General features: G+C 42.6%; 1 protein-coding gene across 1 annotated transcript in view; it reads right to left on the minus strand.

Annotated features, from left to right (window-relative positions):
- LOC119647649 (titin-like) overlaps nucleotides 1–25,231 on the minus strand; it is a 448,809-nt gene that overhangs the window by 300,836 nt on the left and 122,742 nt on the right. Inside the window, 1 exon segment of the mRNA XM_038048710.1 lies at nucleotides 6,819–6,941. Within this exon segment, the coding sequence (XP_037904638.1) occupies nucleotides 6,819–6,941 (123 nt within the window).

Below are 25,231 nucleotides of genomic sequence, written 5' to 3' on the forward strand. Positions count from 1 at the left end.
CGAATCGACCCCAAAAAGCGCGAAAGCTTTCGAGCGAGACACGCTCTCTGCGGCATTTGAGCCTTGTGTATTCCTGATTAGTACAGTTATACAAAAAGTCACTCAGATTATTAAATTGGTGACAAAAATATGCAATGCCTCTATTCCCAGAAGGTCACTGTAACCAGCCCAACTACTGGTGGAACAGCGAAATAGCAAGTTTGCGGGCTACGTGTTTACGGGCGAGAAGGCTTTTCCAAGGCGTAGGAGAAAACCCAGTTGCGGCTATCTAGAGGACACACATAGACAACTGTAAGGCTGCTTAAAGGAGGTGATTCGCAAAAGTAAAAGGCACTGCTTCAAACAGTTGTACGAAGATGCCGACATGTAGTATTTAAACCATTGGGGTGAGTGGCAATGAAAGCACTGCGAAGATCACTCCAGATGAAATTGTTACCACTCTGTTTCCTCACCACGAAAATCACTCAAGACAAACACTGGCCCAGGTTAATGAGTGCGTAGTACCTCCAGTTACTGGGGAGGACCTATGGGAAATTTGTGGTAGGATCAGTGGCAATAAGGCCCCAGGTTAGGATGGCATCACTAACAAAGCTGAAATTTGCATGGAGGACAAATATAACAAAACTAAAAAAAATGTGCGAAATATCACGGAAGGAAGAAGAGGAGCCGTACTTCCTGCCGAAAACACAAGTAGTTTCCAGTATCCAAAAAAGGAAGGCAAAGAAGGAGAAGAGGAAAGATCTAGCTACGCCGCCTGAGACCCGTCTGTCCAAAGACGAGATAACTACATTCCGAAAACCAGTAACAGAAAAGTCGAAGAAACTAAGTAGTAGACGGTCGGGTCTAGTCATTAAGTCGACAGAAAGTAAGACATTTGCGGAAGCCCTCAGCGAAATTCGCTACAAGATAAAGCCCTAAAACAATTGAGCAGAAGTGTTTTCACTTCTGTCAATGCTTGAGGCCAAAAACTAGTTGTGGTTGCGAGGAAACTCTGTAACAACGGGAAAATCAAAATTGAATTAGTAGTATGTAGGATACGAATGCGGATACAATGCTACAAGTGTGTGGACTGTGGACACACGTCAGTAACTTACAAGAAACCTGACAGGAGGGAAGCATGCCACACATGCGGTGAGATAGGTCACCAAGCGAAGACCGGGAAGGAAAGCAAAAATTGCGTTCTCTGCATAGATGATGGCTCGTTTGGTGAACGCGTTGCGTACACTAGCGGTTATTTAGGACGGAACTAGAAAAGGTTATGATCTGCATCCTATAAATTAACATGCACCGGAGTGCAACCGCTCACGAGCTGCTAGCGCATTTCGCTGCTGAGGTGTGAGCGGCAATACTGGAACAGCGACCCGGTTTCATAGCATCTCGACTTATCTGGTGGCGCTGCCATCTGGGTTCGGGACGGCGTTCGAAGAAATGGAATGGATCCTGGAAATCGCGGCAAGAATCAGGCTCGCAGTTTTAAACGCGTTCAAGAGCAAACCTCGCGGCTGGCAGCAATGTTCCTCCAATGGCCGACTATGCTGTATTGAGTTGGCGAGTCGAGCATTAAACCAAGGTATTTGGTTTAATGCTCGACTTTAAGATATGCAAATCAAAGTAGCAGTGGGCAGAGCTGCAGCTGGAGTCTCGGTATTTGAGTCGGCAAATGGCTAATGTTGGAGGCCCTATAGCTAACAGGAGAATTCTTCTTATGGGAGCAAACCAGTCTGTTTTGCTCTGTAGCGCGGAGATATGTCCTTGACAAGGAGGTGCATTGTAAGCTCCTTGCCCAAGTCCAGAGGCGGGGAAGTTTGTGAGTGGTGTCTATTTATCGCACTGTCTCAGAACTGGTCGTGATGCTGACCGCGGGGGTAATCCCCGTTGCCCAAAAAGTTGGTGCTGCTTCTCAAACCCAATGAGCCACATGTAAAGCCAGAATCGTATTGTCCGATCTGCCTGTTGGATACAGTGGGAAAGATGATGGAGATAGTCATATATAACAGACTCCTACCCATCATCGGAAGTGGTGATGGCTGTTGCAGCGCTAGTACGGGTTTCAACGTGCCCGCTCTAAGGAAGATGCAAAAAGCGTGGTCATGAATCAGGCAAATAACGCACTGAATTCGGATGATTGCTGTGCCGTGGTGGCACTGGATATCAAAAACGCATTCAATTCCATCAATTGTGGCCAGATTGAATGCGCGCTGACTGACATAGGTGGATATTTGGCGAATCTGGTCGAGAACTACCTCCCAGAGGTATGGGATGGATGAGGGTCCTAAAGAGGACATCGCCAGAGCGGGGGGTATTACAAGGCTCGGTACTGGGTCCCTTGCTGTGAAAGGTGGTGTAGAATGGAGTGCTTATGCTCCTCCTCCCAGAGGAGGCTACGATTATATGTTTTGTTGGTGACCTGGTTGTAGTTGGTACAGCAAAGCACCCAGAGGATGTGAACGTTTCTCCGAATTTTCCTGCATGCAGTGGCACACCGGAGGATGCAGATGATGAGATAGTTAACTGCCCAACGTTTGCGATGAAGAGAAGGGACCAAACGCTGGGATGGAACGTGAGCCCGGAGAGTATAGTTGCGGAGATACTGAGGTGAAAGGGAAACTGGCTTACGCTTTCCTCCGTAATTGTATAAATACAGAATGAGCTGGGGAAAGAAGGAAGGAAGGAGGAGGGAATTTCAAAGGACGAGAATCGTGAGTGCCTAAAGGGAAATTCACCCCGAGAAGTAATACCTAAATGGTGGTCCCGTGGAGTTGGGGCTGAGGAGACCAGGGGGTGGATTTTAGTGGGTGTGAATCTTACACGCGCTAGCTCCAGTTTTGTCGTTTCTGCGACGAAGCTGGAGCGGACGCGTCTTTCTAAGATTTCCCACGTGTCTGTACGGAAAAAAGGCCACAATATGATGATGGCTTCGGGAGCTATCATCGATTAAACCCAGCAGAAAGCTATGACCAACATAGAAATAAGCTTTTGCCGGGAACAAAAACAATAAATTTATAGGTGAAAAGTCGGAAGGAATAACAAAAGATTTTTTGAAATAATTAGACTGTTTTGGCTTTTTTGCTAGTGTATTAAGCAAAAACAATCTAATTATAAATAAATTAATAAAAACAATCTATTATTTCATTTAATCGATAGACACCACGGAAGATGACGTTTAGGAAAAGATTCTATGCTATATGAAATAGTTTCCTTCCTTGGGTGGTGCTCATGCAAAAGAAACAAAGATACCTATATGGGGCATGCTCCGAATTAGTATACTTGATCAGCGATTGGCATTACCTTTATAATCATTATATTCGATTGATAAGCGTCTTTTATAAGCACAGTGCCCACACCTAAACTCCAGCAAGAATTATTGTCAATATTTTTTGGCAATGGAGGAGCATGCACGATAGAAAGCTGTTTGTTATGAAGAATCGCAAAAAGCCGGCGCTAATGCTAATATTATTTATAGAACTCACGATGATTTAATATTTATTTATCTGGCTGCGCTTTGATATCAAGTCTTGGCGCATATTCATGCCAGGTTATGGTGATTTATGATTTAGTCATTTTTGTCGTATTATTATTATTATTGAAAAACAGAAAACCGTGAATATAATGAAAGAGAAATATTGTATCCATACATTCAATTAGAATTTTTTGTAACATCAAGACCTAAGGTGCCAGCTTCCACCTGCTCAAAACTTTTATTTACAGGAAACTTCTCCTTCAAAATTGATGCTGGGTCAAACCCCAAGCAGGGTATTCTAGGAAGCAAACTCATTTGTGATAGAGCTCTTGCTGTCGAAAGCTAGGGTAACTAACTTCGTATTATCTCATTCAGTATCAAGGTCAGCTTGTCAAGATCGGATTCGAGGTCGAGAGGTTATCAAATCATGATTTAGCGTATCCAGGCTCCGTTGATTCGGTCATTCTTAGCTAGTGAGTTTTAGGCCAATTGTCGTACAATGAGTGCAATCCCATGTCGACCGCAGATGTCCTTGGACGGGATCATAGGGTATATGTCATATAACGCAAAATCTTCGACTCCCATTACTATGAGACGGTGTGCATTGCTTTTGATAGCGACCAGTAATCAGAATTGTAGAGGGCGACAGAGTGAACGACGATGCCATAGTATCCACATTCAAGCCGAGCGTTGATGAATTGAACCTTAAGAACGTCAGTTGTAGACTGCCACATAGTCTGGCTACCACTGAGGCGTGAGACAGTTTCACGGCGCAGTTCACCAGTAGTTGAGAGCATCGATCCAAGATACTTAAATTCTTCAGAATGGTCATTGAAGTGTGCAGGGTCCTGGACAACCCCCCCTCCCCCCTGAACACCGAATCCAAACAAACCCGTTCCTTCGGCAAGAACACGAAGTCGAACGTTGTCCCGAACCCAGATGGCAGCGGTGCCTGATAAGTCGAGATGCCATGAAACCGGGTCACTGCTTTGGTATTGCTCGCTAATTAGCACTAGATCAGCATTTACTTCCGCAGCGAACTGTGCTAGCAATTGGTGAGCGGTTGCACTTCGGTGCATGTTAATTTGTAAAATGCGAATCATGTCATTCGCACCCTAGCCCTTTCCAATTCCGCGCTAAAGATTGGGCACCGTCCGGAGCCCGCAGTGTGTGCGACATTCTTACCAGACGCGCCACGATCCATGTAAGGAATGCAAATTTCGCTTTCATTGCAGGTCTTCGCTTGATGCTCTACTTGGCCGCATCTCCGGCATGCTGTCCTTCTGTTCGGTCTTTTGCAAGCTAGTGACGCGTGTCTATAGTCCAGATACCTGTAGCACTTGGCGGGGACTATCCACATTCGTACCCTGCATACTATCCATCCCATTTTGATTCTCCCGCCGGTAAGAAGATTCCTCGCATATTGCTCGGGGACTTCACCACGGCAAGTTTTTGGCCTCGAGCATTTACAGAGGTGATACCTATTCGGGCATTGGTTACCTCTGGACATTCACGCTTTATCATCTCTTTCACTTTGACCTTTTCTGTGAGGCAGTCAAAATCCTTGATTTATAGAGAGCACATGGGCTCTAGGCTGGAAACAAGACCATTTCTCTGAATAACCCCTTCACCGCTTCTCAGAGCGTACTCTTGTTAGTCGTCTTCGGGCCTAGTTCGAACAGGACTCTGTCACTCCTCGCTTTTTCGGGTTTTATCCTGTAGCGAATTTCACTAAGATCTTCTCAAAATCTCTGGCCTTCCGCCAGCTTAATGAACAGAGCCGATGGTCTAGTCCTTCTTCGTTTCTTCGTCTTTTCGGCTCCTGGCTTTCGATTTGCAGCCTCCTTGTCATTGGACAGACGGATCTCTGGCGGCGTAGTCAGCGGTTTCCTTTTTCCTTCTTCGTCTTCTTTTTTTGGGCCCTGGAAACTACTTCGATAAAGTCTCCTTCAGGCTCCTCTTTCCGCTTTTTCCCCAGTTCGCTTTGCAGTTGCCTTTGCTGACGTTCCTCTGGAGAAACGTTCCCGACCCCATACGTTTCATCACTACCGTGCATTTCCTGATGAGCCTTTCATCTTCGGCTTTAACTAGAACGGTCGGATGCACTTGCTTTCGGTTTGTGTCCGGATCCATCTGCTCAGGGCTAGCGATTTTGACTTTTTTTTCGGAACAGCGGCATTACAAGGTATTGGAGTAGTCATCTCCGCACGGTCAGTTGTGCCACTTGATAAGGCATCATCTTTATTAGGGCGCCCCGATGTCACGTCGGGTATGTCAGCCCACGTTGCCTCTTTGGTTGATCGCTGCGGTGAACGATGCATTTTTTTGCTGCGCACAAACGCACTCATCTCTTTCTCCTTCCCTGTTGTTTTGTCAATTTTTTTTTTTTATTAATTTATGTGTATTCTCTATGGACAACTCACCAGCGCATTATGTGCAAGGGAGTGGGCCGCAATAGTCAGGAACAAGTGTACCCTCGGGGACACAGCCCTTACCCCAGTTCCTTGAGACCTGAACTACGCTTAGTTGATCCCGGAATTCAAGGACGGATAAACGCTTGCTCGGGGCAACGCGGTCTACTAACACCGGTTTAATGCACACTACCCGACGAGGGTCCCGAAGCGGCTGACTCCTGATACACGTCACAACTACCACCTTGGCAGAGCTAGGTTCACATCACCCCACCGTCTTCGACAGTGAGCTTTCGACGGCTCCGGAAACTCCCACCGGTCATTCGCGATTCAATCTTCTCCGAGAAGCTTTCTTGAGACTACTACCTAGGACGCAGATAAACTGCCAGTTAGGGAGTCAGAACTACTTACAGGGAACCTCGAGGACGTCGCACCCCGTATCGTAAGCGACCCGTTATTATGTCCACTAACCTTCACTATGAAAGCGTTTTTTAAGGATTCGTGATCAAGACCGATTCTGTTTTCTCATCAACTAGGCTGAACCCAGCCCTTTGCAGACAGGGCTTCACTGTTGACGCTGCCCATGTCATGTGGGTATTTATTTATCCTCTGGATACGTCGCTATAACAACCACGGCCTAATCATCCACAATCATGGTCCCCTCCGGAACGAAAAGGACCGACATTGGTGACAAATTTTATGCAAGAGATGTTATTTAAAGATTGAATTCTACTACCATAGCTAAAATTGAATAATGATAAGATACTTTTATTCAAATGATCCATTACTTGAAAGTAATAAAAAGATACGAAATTTATCCCTAGGAAGCACTTGTAGAGTACACGATTGAATATAGATAGATAGATGAAGTACGTACTAATATATCATACTTTGGCTTCTCATTAAGATTACGAGACATTTTCTTAACTAATAAGCTGCATACTAACCTGTAACTGTTTTAGCAATTCATCGTGGTCTCGCTGCTGGCCCACGGCTTCGTCTATGTTATTACCGAGAGTTGTGAGTTTTGGCTGAACTTCGACGACTTTTATGAAATACAGGTCACCGCTCTGCAAAAGAATTTATAAAGTGCGTACTTAAGCGATTTATGTGTGTTAAGAAGATTAAGTGGACGCCGGATTGAATTGGACATAATTAAGGTGAAAAAACGTTTTCGTTGACAATAACAGTAAATATTTGATCTTGAGTTAGATTCTGATTGCCACAGTCAACATGGCCTCGAAATCTCGAAATGTCTTGCAGATATGCAAGCGTGGAACTTCAGAATGTTCATTGAATTTGTAAATTGATACCGCCATGAGTTAAGGTATTCTGCCACCGCTGGCTGGCTGGCTGGAGCACATGCGAGTACTTGGGCTAAAAATAAATATTCATATCAAGCTGAGCCATCCATTCCCCACATGCCAGGCGAAAAATGCTGGTTGTCTGGATGTGGACTAAGAATAAGCGCAAATGGCAATGTTGATTTAATCGCGAATTACACCAATCGCTATTTCTGAAAGTTTATTGAGTTACATGTGTAGAAGTAAATCTATGCGGGCACCAGATAGTCAAGTAATAGATATTTTTCTATGCAGGCTCGATAATTATATGATAGAATCTGATGGGTCTGGCATGGGTCTGATCATGATAGACATGAGTGAAACTAGTATCACCCTTTATGGAAGCAATTTCACTAATAATTCAAAATAAATTGACTAATATCTGCCACGTATGGATTCTGTTGACCTCATGCTGGTTCAGTCAGAACTGTTTGAACTTTCTAAACTGTGAGCAAGGTCAAGCCAGGCTAGATTGCTTAATTAACGAGAAAAGAAGTCAAAAACTCGATTCGATCATACATATGACAGCATTAATTAGTTTGGGGGTACAGGGGTGCCCATTTTATAGCGGAGTTAAAGATTTTCCCATATCTCAAGTGGTTTGTATGGTCTCACCGAATGCACAATGTGAATAAAGCCGGGCGATAGTAGGCTAGGTAGCGTGTCTGCCAAGGCATGACTGATTTACGCTGGCGACCTTAACACTGTAGGTTATTCTTATTCAAATGTTTAATAAAAGCGCATACGACATCGACGCCGTGGTGATACTGAGGTAAGGGAGCATCTACATGTTGGGAACTTTGAAAAGATTCGGTTTTCTGTCTCCTATCCATTTCTTTGTGAGTCATAAATCATAAACTTTTTATTTCCTTTTGTTATTCTATATTTTAGTGCTCTGCCTGGGCTGTATCTTTTTATCATTACGATTGAAGTTGATAAAGGCTGTAGTGACAAACCTACCAAAGAGCTTCCCTCAAGCTAAGCGAAAATCATATTTCGAGTTTAACTGTTTTCTCCAACCAGATTTCAAGGTCTTTTCCGGTCATAATTACTGTTTGCCTATGTAAATTGATATCCGTTTTGGAAAATGTGATTTCTATTGGAAATTTATTAGCGGAAGCTGAATAGTTATATATGACAATGGAGAGGTATTTGGTTTCATATTCCCTAAGGAGAGCATATTTTGAAACTAAAGGTTTTGTTGGTGCTGAAAGTTTAGAAGATACTGATCATAAGATCGGCCATTTATGAAAGATTTTGATGTCAATATATTCGTTCGAAGAATAGATGGTCTGAATGTCCAAAGATTTCGAGGGCAAGATGATCTGCGTTTCGGAAAAGGGACCAGATCGAAGAGCAATACTCAAAGGTTGCACAGAGTTAAAGTCAAAAGAGGTATGAAAATAGACACTCTGGAAGTGATTGCTGGCATCAAGGCAGTGCCTGCCGAATGGGAGCTTTTAATCGAAAACTACGCCGCGATCTTGAATGGAGCGATGTTACGATAAAGACTGCCTCCAACAGAGCAGGAAAACAGGATTGGAAAGAATTTGAACGGCATTTGCAAACGTTTCCTGCTACCCTGGTTATGGAGCGAACCAGAGTTTTTAAGTTCGACTGTAGGAACACAGTCTATTGGGAAAAGCTACAATGGAAAAGCATTAGAGAAGTGGGGGGCAAGCCATGTAACAAGTGACCCGGGGAACACAAAGTGAGGCGAGTTTGGATTTAGAGGAATCCGTAAAGTAAACCCACACTTCCTGTCTGGATATTAGATATAAGCACTAGACATTTGGTAACAAAGTTGGTAAGGCTTAGTAGATTGGTAACAGTGCACCGACGTTTAACCAAGCCCTGCTGCTCTCTCGGTTTCGAGAATTTCGGAACAAGAGTTAGAATGGAAATAGGACGGCAATTCTCAACGATGATCACCACTTTTGGGGGTAGGGATATTGAGACTATAGGCTAGAAAAATGATACCCTTTGAGAATTTTGCTAAACTTATCTGGATAAGGGGGGAAAAGTTTTGTTTGGCTTTTACCGAAGAAGGGGTTAAGGCTTTCAGAGGCGGAAATAGTATTAACGGCAATGTTTCCTCTGAGGAAGGGTACGGAAGGTCGCAGTTCAGATCTCGTTGGCGGCAGTGGGATTTGTATCGTGATTTGACGTCGGATACCAGTCGACTCAACTGTGAATGAGTACCTGAGTCAGATCAGGGTAATAATCTCAGGCGAGCGTAATGCTGACCACATTGCCTTCTACAGTGTTCTGTAGTGTACCGTTACGGTTTTGATATGGATTGTTGTGTCAGCGATTATTATTATTATTATTTCCTCTGAGGTACCTGACTAAGGAATGGGAAAGAAGAGTACTGCAGAAGGTACGGGGCAGGTCGCACCCAGTCAGGGGGAGGAGAAAGAAGAAGAAAAAGAAGAGTTAGAAAGTAAGGAGTAAGGAAAAACATTTCCAAAGTAAGTTACACCGTAATGGATTTACCAGAGGAGGCTGCAGGCTTAACCGAGGGGAAGTTGCGGATTTTACGATGTATGTAATTTAGTTATCAGTGATTTCTTTGCAGAAGTTCACAGAGCATTGAAGGCAACGCTGGAGAAGGAAAAAAACATTAGAAGGAAGCAGATTGGCTAGAAGAGTGCAAAAACAATTGAGGGCTTTGTCGTATGTTAAGAGAGTGTGGATGAAATCACATTTGATAATCCCCAGGGCTGAATTTGCGGCTCGAAATTGGTCTTCCGATAGTTGAACTTAGCGGGCTTGAGCACGCAGTTGAGAATTCAAGGATAGGAGAATCTGACAACTGGGAAAAACAATGCACAGAAAGTTGGAGAGGATGGTTTAAGTGATTTCCGCTGAGCTTAAACTGAAGGTGATCGTGAAGATGCATAAAGATAGAGAAGGATGGAAAGGGTTATTGGGGAGTAATAGAGAGCCGAGAACTTTGAGTCAGCTGAGTATAAGGGGATTGTTTCATCAAAAATACTGAAAGGGAAAAGGAGAGAACTACAGTGAGGATTTCCGAAAAAAATTTCGGTTAAATCAAAGGAAATATATGTACACACGAAATAACAAATGCATTTGAGCTCGACGGAGAAATACGTGGGGCAATACAGTCTTAAGGGAGAGAGAACGAAGATTCCTTTTTTCTTGTAATACTTACAAAGTCCCATAAAGAAACGAACAGAAGGGGGGTCTTTCGTCACACTCTCGAAAATATTTGTGGCGGGGCCAATTACTTCCAGACACTTGTCAGCAGTTAGAATTTTTGATTACCTCTCTTTTCTACCGAAGTGATCTACTTCCTAATTGCTAGAGGGTTAAGCAGAGCAGTCACTCGGTAGAAGAGTCAGTCTACTCGCAGCTCTCACTTTGTTAACACCACAATGAGAAGCTGGATCGATACTAGATTTAATATCACATATATAAAAAGGACTTTCCTTCAACCTATGCTATCTATCTAACCAGGCAATTCCCAAAGCGGTGACTCTGAATTTAAAAAAAAGGAAAATTGTTTGGTTCAATTTAAAAGTAGTGGCAACGAGAATGCCGAGAATACGCAACACGCCTGCAGACAAGAGTATGACTCCGACCGTAGTAAACGAGATTTGGGGCGAAGGGGGTAGAGCGCCAGCTTCCCAAATCCGCTGTTCTGGGTTCGAATCCCAGCCGCCATGGGTTTCTGTGTTTGTCTGCCGCTGTGAACTTATCACTTGCACAGCGTTGAGCGTGATGAAAACACTATCTGAAGTTTCTGAGAACCAGTTCTTGAAGCATTTGACCCCCTTCTGAACGCCTCCCCTACAACAACAACCAATGCCAAAAGTAATAATCATCATGATCGCAATGCAACAACCGGTATTCGGTTTAGGCCAGCCTTAATAAGGAACTCCAGACATCCCAGTATTGCGCCGAGGTCCACCAATTCGATATCCCTGAAACCTGTGTGCCGTCCTGATCTACGCCATCGCTTCATCAGGCAGGGTCTGCCTCGTCTTCTTTTTCTACCATAGATATTGCCCATATAAAGTTTTCTGGCTGGATCATTCTCATTCATACGGATTAAGTGACATGCCCACCGCAACCTTTTTTCTCCGTAGCTGTTATTGGTTATGTTTTTCAACCCTAAAACTAATACTAAAAAAACTATATTCGATGCGAAAAAAATTTGCAATCCTCTTTTAGATGAATGAGGACCCTCCTTTAGACGAACGTGCAGTAATGTAATTCATAGTATGTATCTTTCCACCGACAAGACAGAACAGACAGATGTTGGGACCGGAGGTAGCCTTTGACTCCAAAGGCAACGATATAAATATTCACGCCGCTAAATCAAGGAATTTGAACATAAGCTGGTGAAAACCCCTAAATTATTAACTGGAGAAAACGAGGATAATGGACTCGACAATTTGAAGCCAATCTGAACAAGATGTCTCTGAATTTAATCAGCAGCTATTCGCCTTTCGCAAACATCAGACAAAAATACCTTGACTAACTTTTCTTGAAGGAAGCATTTGCAGGTTTCGTCTGCCTTTGGTAAACGTTTGTAAATTGCCAAAAAGACTGCCAGCATTCCAGGTAGAAAATCAACTGAATAAACTTGTAAGGGTATCTGGCTTTCATATACGAGGCGTGAGCCCAAACAATATTGTTCCTTGGCCTAACTTCACCTAATCTTCGTCAATGTTCCCCGGAGACAATAATATTTTTAAATAATTTTTGTTTTACGCGGATATAATGGAAATTAATGTATGATAAGTGAGGAATTTGAGAAGAGTGTGAATGAAACAAACTGACCGTAAAGGGATAGACAATTTTTTGGAACCCTCCTAGCACACACGAGAATTTCTCAGAATAGCGACAATGAAGCACAAAATGTCATAAACGTGGCAAAAATCTAAAATCAGCAGATCCTTTAAAAATGTTGACACCACTTTGAAGACACGATATACTGTGAAAAATTGGTCGAATGAAAGCTTTCGGGAAAATCGCTATGAGCGATATTTCGAGTGACTGAATAGACATGTCCTGATTTAAGGAAATTTTAATGATATGACATTGGGAATGAAAAGTACCGGATTATTAATATCACTAAACGCATTAACAGTGCCAACTTCATCTTCGATGGAAAAAATGAACCTATGTTAACATCAACATCAAGTTGAGGTTACTCCGCGATAATGCTGCTCTGTGCTGCTTTTGGGAGACTGCATAGAAACTTCGTTATGTCATTAATGTACTCATTTCTGGAGCAACGTCGAATGAAAGAGTATATATATATAGCGGTTTTCATACCGAAATCGAGCAACCGCGGTCATGAGTCCGCGAAGGACTTTCGACTAATCAGTCTCACCTCTTTCGTACTGAAGACCCTAGAGCGCGTCCTGGAGATCCACTTAAGTACGATTATGGAGCGAACGCCTTTCTCCAAGTCCCAGCATGCCAAAGGCAGATCCAAAGAAACCTCCCTCTACGAGGTTGAGTGGTCGCTGCAGTACAAGCTAACCTTTGCAGCCTTCTTAGATATAGAGGGAGCTTTCAAGAACGTTAGTACCAACGCCATCAAGGAAGCCTTGACCAGTATTGGATTGGAGGGGTACTTACGCATTGAATTATATCCATGCTAACTACCAGAATAATCCCCAGGGTGGCGCCATCTCTTCGGTGCTCTGGTCAATAGTAATGGACGAAATTTTATGAACATTGGATAGCAGCGGGGTGAAGGTGGTGACGTATGTGACTTTTCCGTCCATTATGAGCAACATCATGGAAGGAGCGTTATGAAAGGTATGCCTGCTGGCCGCAAGATGCGGACTCGGATAAACTCAACCAAAAGGGAACGGAATTCCACCTACTACAGCTGAATGAACACAGATCTTCTAATGTAAATTATCTGAGTGTAATTCTGGATCTAAAGCTAAATTGGAGATTGAACATAGAACTGAGCAAACAATACAATCAGATGAAGCTAAATAGGATTCAAAGAACCGCGTGTGCAGGTGCTACTGGGGCCCTGTAGTCCTGCCCGGCCGATGCTCTTAGTGTATTCCTACATCTCCTTCCCCTAGATATCCACATTAAATACGTTGCAGGGTGCAGTGCCGTCAGACTACGTGAGTCCGGATGCTGGGCAGCGAAGTCCTAGGGCCACAGTGACATCCTAGACGAAGTACCTCGGGAAATCTGGGTATTTCCCACGGACTATGCCACACGCAAACTGAACTTCACGAGGAACTTTGCTGTGGACTTTCCAGGGCAAAGTGGAGATCGACGGCATGTTGTAAGGTTATGACACAGTATTCTTTACCGATAAATCAAAGGTGGTCTGTGGAGTCGACGCGGGGGCTTTCTCGAACACACACAGTGTAACCGAGTCGTATGGTCTCCCAGGTTTCGCCAGTGTATTCCAAGCGGAAGTATGTCGATGACTGGAGGGAGATTCGCGCCCCAAGCGTAAATAGTCATTCTGACTGACAGCCAAGCGGCCATTAAGGCCTTGTACTGAACGACGACATCTTCCAGGCTAGTACATTTTGCGTTGCGGAAGTTGATGAGAAGGAAGGGAAACCCTCATGCACTTTCTCTGTGATTGCCCAGCTCTAGAGTCAGGCTACGGATACTGGGTAAACCATTCTTTCGGGAGCTCAGAGAGATTTCTAGCTGCATTTCTCCGTGAATGCTATGGGCTGATTCTGAAGATCCGAGCCGGCTAGACTCTGCCTCCCTGCTCACATAACAGCGGTGACGGTCTTAGCAGTTTGTGGCATCAAAACGGCGCACCACAGCGCTAATCGGGCTAATCGGAGCGGCCCTACCATATATAGAGGACCTGTCAATTATTAAATAAAAATGGCGGTGAATAGGTCATATTTTCAGGAATGGAGAATGTTCGATTGTGAGCTTTTTCATGCAATGAAAGCCATTATCCCAAGAAGAAGAATTGCGTAGCGCAGAACGAAGGAAAGGGGTGCAAATTTCTTAAAAGTGTTCCGCTTTATCATACACAGTAATAAAAAGGTGGATGGCTCACCTTAACGGTCTCATATCCCTACTCTGGACGGAGATCATGAGGGTCCTGCAAAAAGTTCACCTTCTAAGAAGGTGGAGATGAAATTACAGGGCATGATACTGGAAAACCGCCCGTTAACTGAGTATAAGTTAGCTGTTTAGTCTATAATCTTCACCAATGAAAGCTATTGGCTAGAGCTGCAAAGTTTGGAACAAAAACAAAATTTTGTTAAAAATATTTGGGAAAACCCAGTAAAATTTGAAAAAATATTCGAGCATTTAACGGATCCTTGCAATCAAGAAAAATATTCATAATAAAAGATCATGGCTAAAACTTTGTTGCCTATTTATTACTTCCATCTGTTTTTGTTTCTTCCACTATGGCTAGAGTTATGGATGCCCACAAATATGGCTTTCCTTATTAAAAATGAATATTATTATGCGATTTAATAAACGGTAATTACTTGAGTGACTTTGATTGATTTCCAACTGCAATAGATTGTCTTCAATTCCTACATGTGCCACCTTCCTAATTGCTTCGATTAAGTAAACCCCATCCATAGGAACTTGGAGCGACAAAGTGCATTGTGTGGAAATGAACTTGAAAAACAATTTACAGCCTACGATAATCGAACAACTTTAGATTTTTAAGTGCGTCTTCTTGAACTGCATCTCGAACCTAATCCAGCTAATGGGATTCATTTGCCACTGATTTTCTCTGACTCTTCATGAATAGGACATTACGATGCATATTGTCGTATTTAAATTCAGTGTTATTGGGCTCTTTTATCTAAACCGTTCAAGCCGTTGGAGTACAATATGCTGATAACAACGATAAATATTTGTAATGTATCTTTCTTTGATGGGCGTAATTAGATAATAAGAACACAGAAATTGGCTGGAGATCGTTTGAAGCTATGCTCAAATCGTTGAATACTTTCCTTATTACTTTTTAATGATAATGAAGTTTACCGCCCAATCTCGTAAAACAGATTTTATTTTAAATGCATGAGCATACGTGCCCACACATTAATTAATTTTCCAACTGTACGTTCTAGAACTGCATTTATTTCCAGTACGTAATATAGTACAGGTGCCCGCTCAGGGGGAAGCATACTCCATGACTTCATAATTTACCAATGCGGGAAACATCAGCCAAAGTGTTTATGGGAGTCCAGTACAATCAGAAAGCATAACAATGAACCCACTAGGTGTTAGCCTGTAATTGAATGAAGAAAGCGCTTAAGATAGAATATCTACAACCGACACCTGCTATGCTTCCCCACAATACCTTAAATGTTATTGCAATTCGCCAACTAGAAAAAGTAATTTCTTTGACTTTCCAGTATTTATGGGGTTTACTGGTTTTCCATGGCCGTAGCATGGCGAGTTTATAAGATGCGGGTAAACGTATAGATACGATCATGTCATCTGACCATACAGATAATTGCAACGAAGAGATGTAATCTGTCAACTTCAAATACATGGAAACCTATTAATGCGAGGGAGAGATGTTATTTTGTTAGATATATGTATGAAGGATGTTACCTGTTCGTCGTAGATTTCAAGAACGATATTGAAAACAGGGATCAACCCATGCGGTCGGTACTTTTTTTAAAGAATTTATATTTATTAATTATTTATCTGAGTGTTTTGAAATCTTTAATTTTCCATATGTGTTTCATTTATTTATCACAACCAGGGCCATAGAAGGATAGTTCGGATCTGCCGTAAAAATTACGCGCCACCGATTTCTCGTCAGGGCTGATCACAGTTGAAACTCTTCCAGGACATGAAGATCTGCGTTTCAAATTCGCTTCCTGCGAATTTTATCTGCTTTCATTTGTTTCACCTTTGACAAAGTAAGTGTTTGGTCACTCGATTTTGTTGCCCCGGGTTTGAATTGCAGTTGCGTCAGAGGGTTGTGTTCATTTAGCTTTAGCGGGTTCTGTAATATGATTATATATAACGAAAATGGAACAGCCTCATCGAAGCTCACATGCCTGAATCTTTTGCCCCCTAACTTAGAGTGCTTTACGGCGAGGCCCAACTTTTACCATATGTGCTAGCAGAGTCCTTAGACCGTAGGCAGAACTGGGTATCTTGTAGCAGGCTGATTGGTTTGATTTAGCGAAGTGCTTTCGCCCAAAACTAAGGAAGAAAACAGAGCCAAAGGTCAAAGACGTAGTAGGACCGGCATACTCTCGAGATCGGAGAGTGAAAGTAGCTGTCGAGCTCCATGAATGGGACCTCAAAAATATCCGCGCTAGGTGTACTGCGGGAGGTAATGCTGAATATACTATCCGAGATGATAGACCAGTCGATATAAAGTTTGAAAAGGGTACTCATATCGTGGGAGTCCAGGAAGGATAGATAACAAAGAGAAAGTTCTTTTTGTAAAAGAGGAATTGGGTGAATTTGCACATTGCGGCATTCATATTTGCGGAAAGGAGACCAGACTATACAGCAATATTCAAAGATGGTTTTAACAAGGAATTTGGAAAGTGTCAAGTGGACTGAATTGAGAGAAAGTCCGAGGAGGAACGTAGGACAAAAGGAAGTGAAAATTGAAATAAAGTTTGTCATCGAAGATTATATGCGGATTTTGAAAGGAGGTCGTTAGTGATAGGGGCTTTCCACTAAAAGAGTAGGGAAAGGATGTCGGGAGAGTTTAAGCAAGTAGGAAAGCCAATGACCCTTGTTGACATTAAGTGTTCACTTGTTAATTGAGCACCAACACACCAGTGTATCTAAGTTGGATTGCAAGAGAGCACAGTCTAGCGAAGACGAAACAGAGGTAAATAACTTAAGGTGAATAGTAAGGGTCAAGTATAGAGCCTTGGGGAACACCAGAGGAAGAAGAAAAGGAACGAGATAAGTCATAATGAAAAGAAACTGTGCAGGAACAGTTTGATAGGTAGGAGGAGACCCACCTTCCTTTTGGAGGATAGGTATATTTATTTAATTAATTAATTTATTTATTTATTTATTTATTATCAATTACTTATTGCTCTCAGGAAGAGGGGAAAGCAGTAATCTTAACCTTAAAACTACTTAAAGATGAGGAGCTTAAAAGACCACGCTGTTGTACATTGTAACTTCGGTAAAGTCTAGAAATCGGGGAATGAAAGTAGACTTCGTGCTCCGCAAAAGTGCACAAATCCAGATAGGATCAATACTGTTGTAGAAAGAAGAGGTTCAGAAAACGGAGGCGAGAGTAGTAGTCCACACGAGAGAGGTTTTTCTTAAAGAAGAGGGAACGGGTGAATTTACGTTAGACATTTTCAATGGCAAGATAATCACAGTTACGGAAAAGTGACCAGACCACGGAGAGGTACTCGAAGATACTCCCCACGCGGGAATTAAACAGAGCTTGGGAGGGTTGGATAAAGTCAAAATCAGGGGAGGAGCGAAGAATAATATAAATCCCGGTGCTCGATTGGTGACTTCGAGGCAATAGGTGTCGACGCCGAGCTTACTGTCGAAAGTGACTTCGAGGTCTTAAATGAAATTTTGATATGATATGGAATGTCCATTAAAAGAGTAGGAGAAGGAATTGGGTGATAATGCACAGAAAGGTTAGAGAGGGCAAGGCCAAAAGTGCGATTTAAGTGGTTTCCAGAAAGATTAAATTGGAGGGTGGTACAGGTATACAAGAAAGTGGGTAAAGGAAGGGGAGGATGAGTGGAGTTGTTAGTGAGGGATGGACAGCCGGGGGTAGTAGGCCAGGAGAGCATAAGAACATTAAAGTCGCCATAGAGGATGAAAGAAAGTAAGAATACCAAAACGATTACGATATCTGATAATCTGTCGAAGAAACCCTCGTACAGGGAAGAGGGCTAAAGCGGGGAAAATGTACACAGGATATGATAAAAGGGCATACGTTTTGCGGAATGGCTCGTATGGTTATAGGCGGAGGAGAAAGAAAAGCTACGGGGAGGGGATTTAACAGCTAGCTAACGCACTTCCGCCGGTTGTCTTGTCAAACGCCGAGCAGTCTCTGTCATAAAGAAAGACAGAGCAACCTTCGAGGAGCTCGGAATCTAAAATGCTGTCATCCAACAAGATTTCAGAAATGCAGACGATGTGATGTTGGGATGCTAAGGCAGGCAGTTTGAAACCCGATAGCTATAACTGTGAAAACAATTTAAGTTCGGCGAGGCAGGCGGACAAACCGGAAAGTTAGTTCTCTGATAAGGCTTCACGAAGACCTCTTGTGGCCAAAAAGACGATAGCATCGAAGTCTCGGAGATGAAGACTGCAGCTATTGCCTGTGGTTCAGTCGTGGCGGGCGTTGATAATGCATAGGAAGAAGCGTGCGATGTAGTGACAATAAGACAATCGTCAGAGGTGCGTAGCCGATGTATAGTATATTAGCATGCAGTATCATAAGGGCCTCTTTTCAATGACGCAGAAAGTGGCATTCTTCTAGACTTTTTTTGGTGATTATGCAATGTGACAGGGAGATGCATTGTTTACATTTAACATAGAAGAAGTTAGGAAGCCCATTGGAATCAGGTTCGATATTGGTGTCAAGATTACTAATGAGGAATTCAACCAAAGAGGGGTTAAGAAGAGGAACAGCTAGAAATTCGGAGCAGTCTGCACCAAGAAGAGGCGTTGAGGAAATAAATATGGAAGAAGAAGAAAACCTCATGTCTTCTGACTATTTTGTTGATGATATATAAGAATAGACGGAATATTTTATATCAAATATTTTTGATCCGTTGAAGCGTGGGAAGGACATTTATTCCACATGGTTTTTTTTTGTTTTGTGTTTAATGAGATGTGTTCCCATGAGGCTGGACCATTGACAATGAGTGATTGGGTGATGGCTTCACACTATTGAAGGTTCTAGTTTTTGTTGAGGCATTAATATTTTGGGTCCGTATTATAAGCGATATGTAGGCTACCTTCTTATTGTTATTGTGAAAGCAGTCTGAATTGCGCTTACATAGGAAATACAGATACGCAACTGCACCATAAACATGTGGGTAGAAGTGACAGCGTAACCGATGAGTGCTGATTTTTTTCATAGTTTGACTATAGATTACTCAGTATTTTTACTTATAAATCTCGTTAGAGGGGAATGATAAGTAGGTAGGTATCGGTGGCCTCGCAGCGGAGCCAAATAAGCGCTGTGGTTTGCCATTTTGATGCCCCAAACTCCTAAGATTATGACTGCTGTGGCAAGAGCAAGGGGGTGGAGTCCATCTGACTTAGATTTTCAGAGCTAGCCCATAGCATGCACGAATCGAAGCAGTTCTCCCAAGCTATAGCTAGAGATCTTCCTGAGGTCGTCAAAGAATGGCTTACCTAGTGTTCATTCCCTGATTATATCTAGAGCTGGGCAATCGCAAAAGAAGTACTTGAGGGGTGTCTTCCTCTTCTCGACGGCTTTAGAAATGCGAATTATAAGGTATTCCGAGTCTGGCGGAAGCCTTATATGCAGTTGCATACATCTGGCATAAGAGTAGTCGCGATCGGGTTTCGTTATAGGCGAACCAAATCTTCGTTGGTACGCGTGATGAGTCTTTGCCATCTGAGGTTGGCCAATGTTAAGTAGTGCAAGTAGTGCCAGCGGAAAACAGGCTGTGCCCACCAATTCACTGCCAAGAGCAGAAGCTTGCCTGGCCAGTCCGCTCGTTTCGAGGACGATGAATTTGAGCTCGACGCCCAAACTATTCAGTGCGTTCCTGCACTGTCTCACCCGCCTCGAGAATGGTCGCTATTGGGTACAAGGCCTTAATAGCCACGTGGCTCTCGGTCAGAAATACTATTTTTCGGTTGGTATTAAGATCATGCTGCATCCATAGATAGGCTTCCAGTACCGCCAGTAATTCGGCTTCCTGGCAGACCGTACTACTCGGTTACACTGTGTTTATCCGAAAAAAACTCTCCACACAGCTCCACAGGCCTTCTTTGATCCGTCGACGAACCACTCTGCACTAGGTGGAAAATGCACAGCAAAATTTCTCTGCGAAGTTAGAACAATAGATGTACGAAGGCTGGAGTTTCATAGAAATACGTATCGGATCAATACTGGATTGCTTAAATCCAATACGATTGCTTTTGTTGATTTAGGAAATCCTGTGTTTACATCCAATTAATGACGAACAGCATCAATGGGGTGTTTCCCTATTTTTGAATGAGGAAAGGGGTTCCTTTCTTCCCAATTCATGCCAACCAACATCAAATTTGTACTGATTCAGGATTCTTTCGATTTTACCACCATTTACGCCGAATAAAAAATCATCACGACAAATTTCAGTCATGTCATGAGCCCAAAAAGGTGGTGCTGATGCAGTGGGGAGCAGGAGTCGTGTCCTTAAAACAACGCCTCCAAGCCGCTGGGTTCATCAACTGTTTGCGATGAAGTTTCCGCTCGCTTCTACTGCAAGGAGCGTATTAAGTGCAGTGATAGTTAGTTTTGAGTTTCAAGGACGAACTCTGTGACTCACAATGTATGAACTCCAAAAAATGTTCAAAACTGTATCCGAGAATTCTATGATGAACAGCACTTTTTTTGACGAAATAATTACGGGCGGGGCCCTATGTGAGTGAGACGATTGACAAGAATTGGCCAAATCTCAAAAAGGTAGAGGTAGGTCCCCAATATATTTACCGAAGTCAATACACGGCAGTGCGTGGAAGTGGGATAGGTTCCTTAATTGTTCCGCAGAACAGGGCAAGGAATTTTCGGATTCAACTATGATTGGTGACGGATACATAATGCACAGCAAGTATCGAAGCGTCACTCAAAACAAATGATGGGAATTGTTGACAAATAAAATTGGCTTCAGCACAACAACGCTCCTTTTCATATAGTCGATCATATGGCTTAATGTGGATGGGACATGGTCACGCCTCCCTTCTTCTATGTGGAGCTAAGACAAGACGAGATAAATCACAATTGAACACTCACTCACTCCTAAATAGTTTTTATCGTTATTTGCGTGGAAATGAGAGACTCTAGGCTCCAACAAGCGAAGCTTAATGTAAAATATTTAAGGACATAAATTATGTAGGCTGTGATCCTTTGGTCTATAAGCAGTTCAGACTAAAACTCACTGAGTAAAAAGCCGCTTTCGCCGGCTGTTGGGGCAAGAAAGGAGGAGGGCACACGCATCGGCCTCGTGCCAGGCCGCCACAATCCTAACATGAGTATCTAAAAGAAGCAAGGTAAAAGATGTAATAATTTTCTTCCTTCATAAAATGTTCATACATGAGTCCAACATTAGCTTCTCATCTCCAGCAAGATTTATGCGGACCCACACAAGACTAAGTAATGAAATTAAGGCTGCTGATAATGCAAATATTCGCAGAAACTTAAATCGGGTTTCCAGTCAATTTCCAAAAAAAAAAGTAATATAATTTAAAATGGTTTCTTTAATTTGTCCAGATATCGATACGGAGGGTACTTTGCGGTCTAGATATCGCATAGGAACAACCGCGTGATTTTTTTTTGGGGGGTTTTCGGGTGGATAGTTTCTGAGAATGGGCCCATGAAATAAGTGGTCTCTTTTTAGTCCCAGGCTCCTCTTTTCTTTTCCTTTGATACCCCACATGGCAAAACTAAGTGAACAAACAATTTACACCTACCTTTTGCATGAATGGGGACCCCTTAAATTCATCAAATTCATCAAATTTTTGATAAAAATGTTTTCTTAATGAGAGGAGAACAATCTATGAAAGTAGAGGTTTTGTCCCTTTCAAGGATTTTAAATTTATGATAAAATTACTCGATCTATTACCAAAATATAGTAACAAATTAGAAATTATAATAGTTTTTGCTTGTTTAGTCAACGTTCCCTTTTGTTTTGATATGAATCCCCTTCCTCATTTATGCTGACATCATGCCTCTCTCCGTAAAATCTATTTCGTGGCCAGGTAAATGCACACATGATGTACACATATTCACGGGAAAATAAAACAGGAAAGACCAACTACTGATTGAAGCTGCATCGTTCACGAATCCAATCGCCTATTTTACCGCACCGCAAACAGTAATGCATCGAATAAAGTGCATTGCACACTGCAATTGCTTTACGATTCGCTAACTTTGTCTCCGAAAATGGGTCATCAAGATGACGGCAGCTTCCATATTAGGAATGCATGCAAAAGTTTTGTTCTGACAAATTAACTATTTAATGAAATCTGCAACTTAACGACTGAAAACGGTAAAAGCTTGGTATAATTAATAATTGTAGATCTTAATAAAACCGTTAACGTCTTTGTAGGTGATTTGTTGCTTGTGCTTCTGCATAATGACAGGTTGCTTCAGTACCGGTCATTTAACAGATTTTAAAATTAAGCTAAATATAGAAAATATTTACAAGATTAGATGCATGAAAGCGTGAGTATGATGTTCTGCCTGTGCCTTGGCTACAATGGAAACCATCTGTGATTCATGATAGTAAGAATTGCTGATCTGTTTATAGAAAAATTAATGGCATTGAGAAAAATCTTGGAACATTTTAACGAGATGTTATTTGAGTTTTTATAAACAGTGACATCATTGCTTCGCGCACTATCTTTGCATAGTAATTTGTATTCTGCTTTCTCAATAACTTACTGGCGATTTTACTTGTTTTTTCAGCTGTTTTGTAATAATATATGTAGCTTCAGTTACGTCTTTGCCTGTCCTACTTCCATAATTATAACTAAAATACTTTCCACCCCTCATGAAAACTGCTAAGATTTCTGTCTACCCTTTCCTAAGTAAATCATATTTTGACGTGGTAATTTCGCAGACTGCATCACTTAATGCATTCTCAGATACGCCTAAATACGATGAGAAAGGACGGAATAGAACAGGGAAGAGGTAACCAGTTAGGAAGAAAACATAACAGGAAGGATGAAGAGAATTGACAAGAATAATGAATGAAAGTCATCTAAGATATAGGCCAAAAGATTTCCCAGCTATGGTATTATCTTTCACTATATCTGGCAAATCTTTTGGCAAATCTTTGACCTTTAAATAATAATAAAAAAGGCAACTTCCAGTTGAACGACAACGAGCTAGTCTGAAGGGCAGAAAATCAATGCTTTCGAAGGTCGAGTCCTTAGAGAAATCCTGGGTCCAGTGAGGGGGGAAGGCGGATGGTGAATGATATAGAACAGAAAGTTATACCTATTATGTGACCAATTAGAAGCCGCCATTGAAAGGTCCGGTGGAGGGCCATTTTGAGCGTTTGGAAGATCCAAAATTTTCCAGGCACTTACTCGCGGTAGAAGGGGCACGACAATCAGTGAAGCCTCGAAAAGCTTGCTTGTTTTTCTAAATTGGAGGACGCTTTTTTTGGACCAAAAAGGATTAAAGCGAATACTTCGAGATGTCAAGGACCGACATTGGACTGTATTGCCATAGAGGGAGAATAACCACTTGAAAATAGAATGAATTCTTCAAAATAAGAAATATTTGGACTGGCGGCTGGGCTAGTAGCTCCATATCGCAACACAGAAAGAACAGTAGAACAAAACAGTCTCAACTTGATCCTGGTGTAGAGATAACTGAATTTCCAGATTTTAGAAAAGTCAGCAACACCTACTTCGTTACCGCCGTCAGCGGGAACTACGCTTCATAGATATGCAAGTTAATCAATACCTACGATGCGTTGTTTAAATAATGCAGTTAGTTAGAGTGCGATGACTCTTGAGACAGAGAAGCTTGGTTTTATTAGTGATTATCTTCAGTCAAATCCCACCCGCCTCGCTTTCTAGATCTGAAACCATTTGGCCCAGTGAGAGAGCAAAGAAATGTCATCAGCGTAATCATTGTGTTGAATTCCTTCGCCTCCTCCGGGCAAGGCAGCATGAGGGACACCACCGATAACAAGAAGTAATAAAATTGGTGACAGGATGCAACCCTGGGGGACTCCGCTTTGGACCTCAAAATCTTCCGAGATTTTACCTCGGTGCAGCATGTGAAATTTTGAGCCATCATATGTCACTTTTATAACGGCTCCGGAATGCCCCTCCTGCGTAAAGCCCTTGAGATATACTTTCTGTTCATATTCTGGAAAGCTTGCTCGGGTAGCGGAAATTAAAATCCCGCGCACTGTTTCAAAATGATTCGTAGGGTATTGATGGGATCAATGCAGGAGGATACAGATCAGAAACCAGCCTGCTCACCGTCGATCAAGTATCTCAAAAGTTCTTTGATATGTACCAGAATTATTGTCACTATTACTTTGCAACGACATAAAGCACGGAAATACTCCTCCAATTGTCACACTCAAAACGAGTGTCCTTCTTTGAGATCACCACCTTCTGCCACCTCTGGGAAAGATCTCGGATTCCCAAGATTTCCATATGAGTGCAAACAGCAGAAATGGAAAAACTGCAGGTGCAGCATCCAGAAGAGGTAGACCCTCACTGGATGTGAAACGGTTAAGAACCGTGTTGAAGTAATCGTCCACTTCTTCAGCTGTTTGTCATCGTGGATGAGGAGTCGACTGTTAATGTCCTTCACACCACCATCGAAAGGTTTGTGACCACATACAAGCTATTTCGTGATGCGGTATACATTTCTACAATCCTTGCAATCTGCGGCATTTTCCGCTTCCCTGACAAACGCAATGGTGAATTCTCTCTTGTCATAGCACACATTATTCTGAACTTCTCGGTATTTCGCTCGGTATCATAGTTCGAGCGCGTTACGCCCGCCATCACTGGCAGCGGTCAGTAGAGCCATCAGTCCCTTCCGGTCATCAATCCGCTTTCACGATTGCGTAGTCAGCTAAATCTTTTGGACGTGCCGACGACCTGCGTACCACCCGAGAAAATGGCGTTTTGATGGCAGACCAAAGCTCATCGATATTCTGAGACGCGTGTCTGCCATCCAATCGGCAAGATAGCCCTCCCACTGTTAAGCGGCAGGTAGATCAAATAAGTGGTCAATGTTGAACTTGGAGGGTCGCAGCTCCCCAGCCCTGCGGGAAGTGGCGGACGAAACACGCAAGCGAACATAAGCGTCCATTAGTACTCTCCAGAGT

Source organism: Hermetia illucens, chromosome 2 (assembly GCF_905115235.1).
Source record: "Hermetia illucens chromosome 2, iHerIll2.2.curated.20191125, whole genome shotgun sequence".
Lineage (NCBI taxonomy): Eukaryota > Metazoa > Arthropoda > Insecta > Diptera > Stratiomyidae > Hermetia > Hermetia illucens.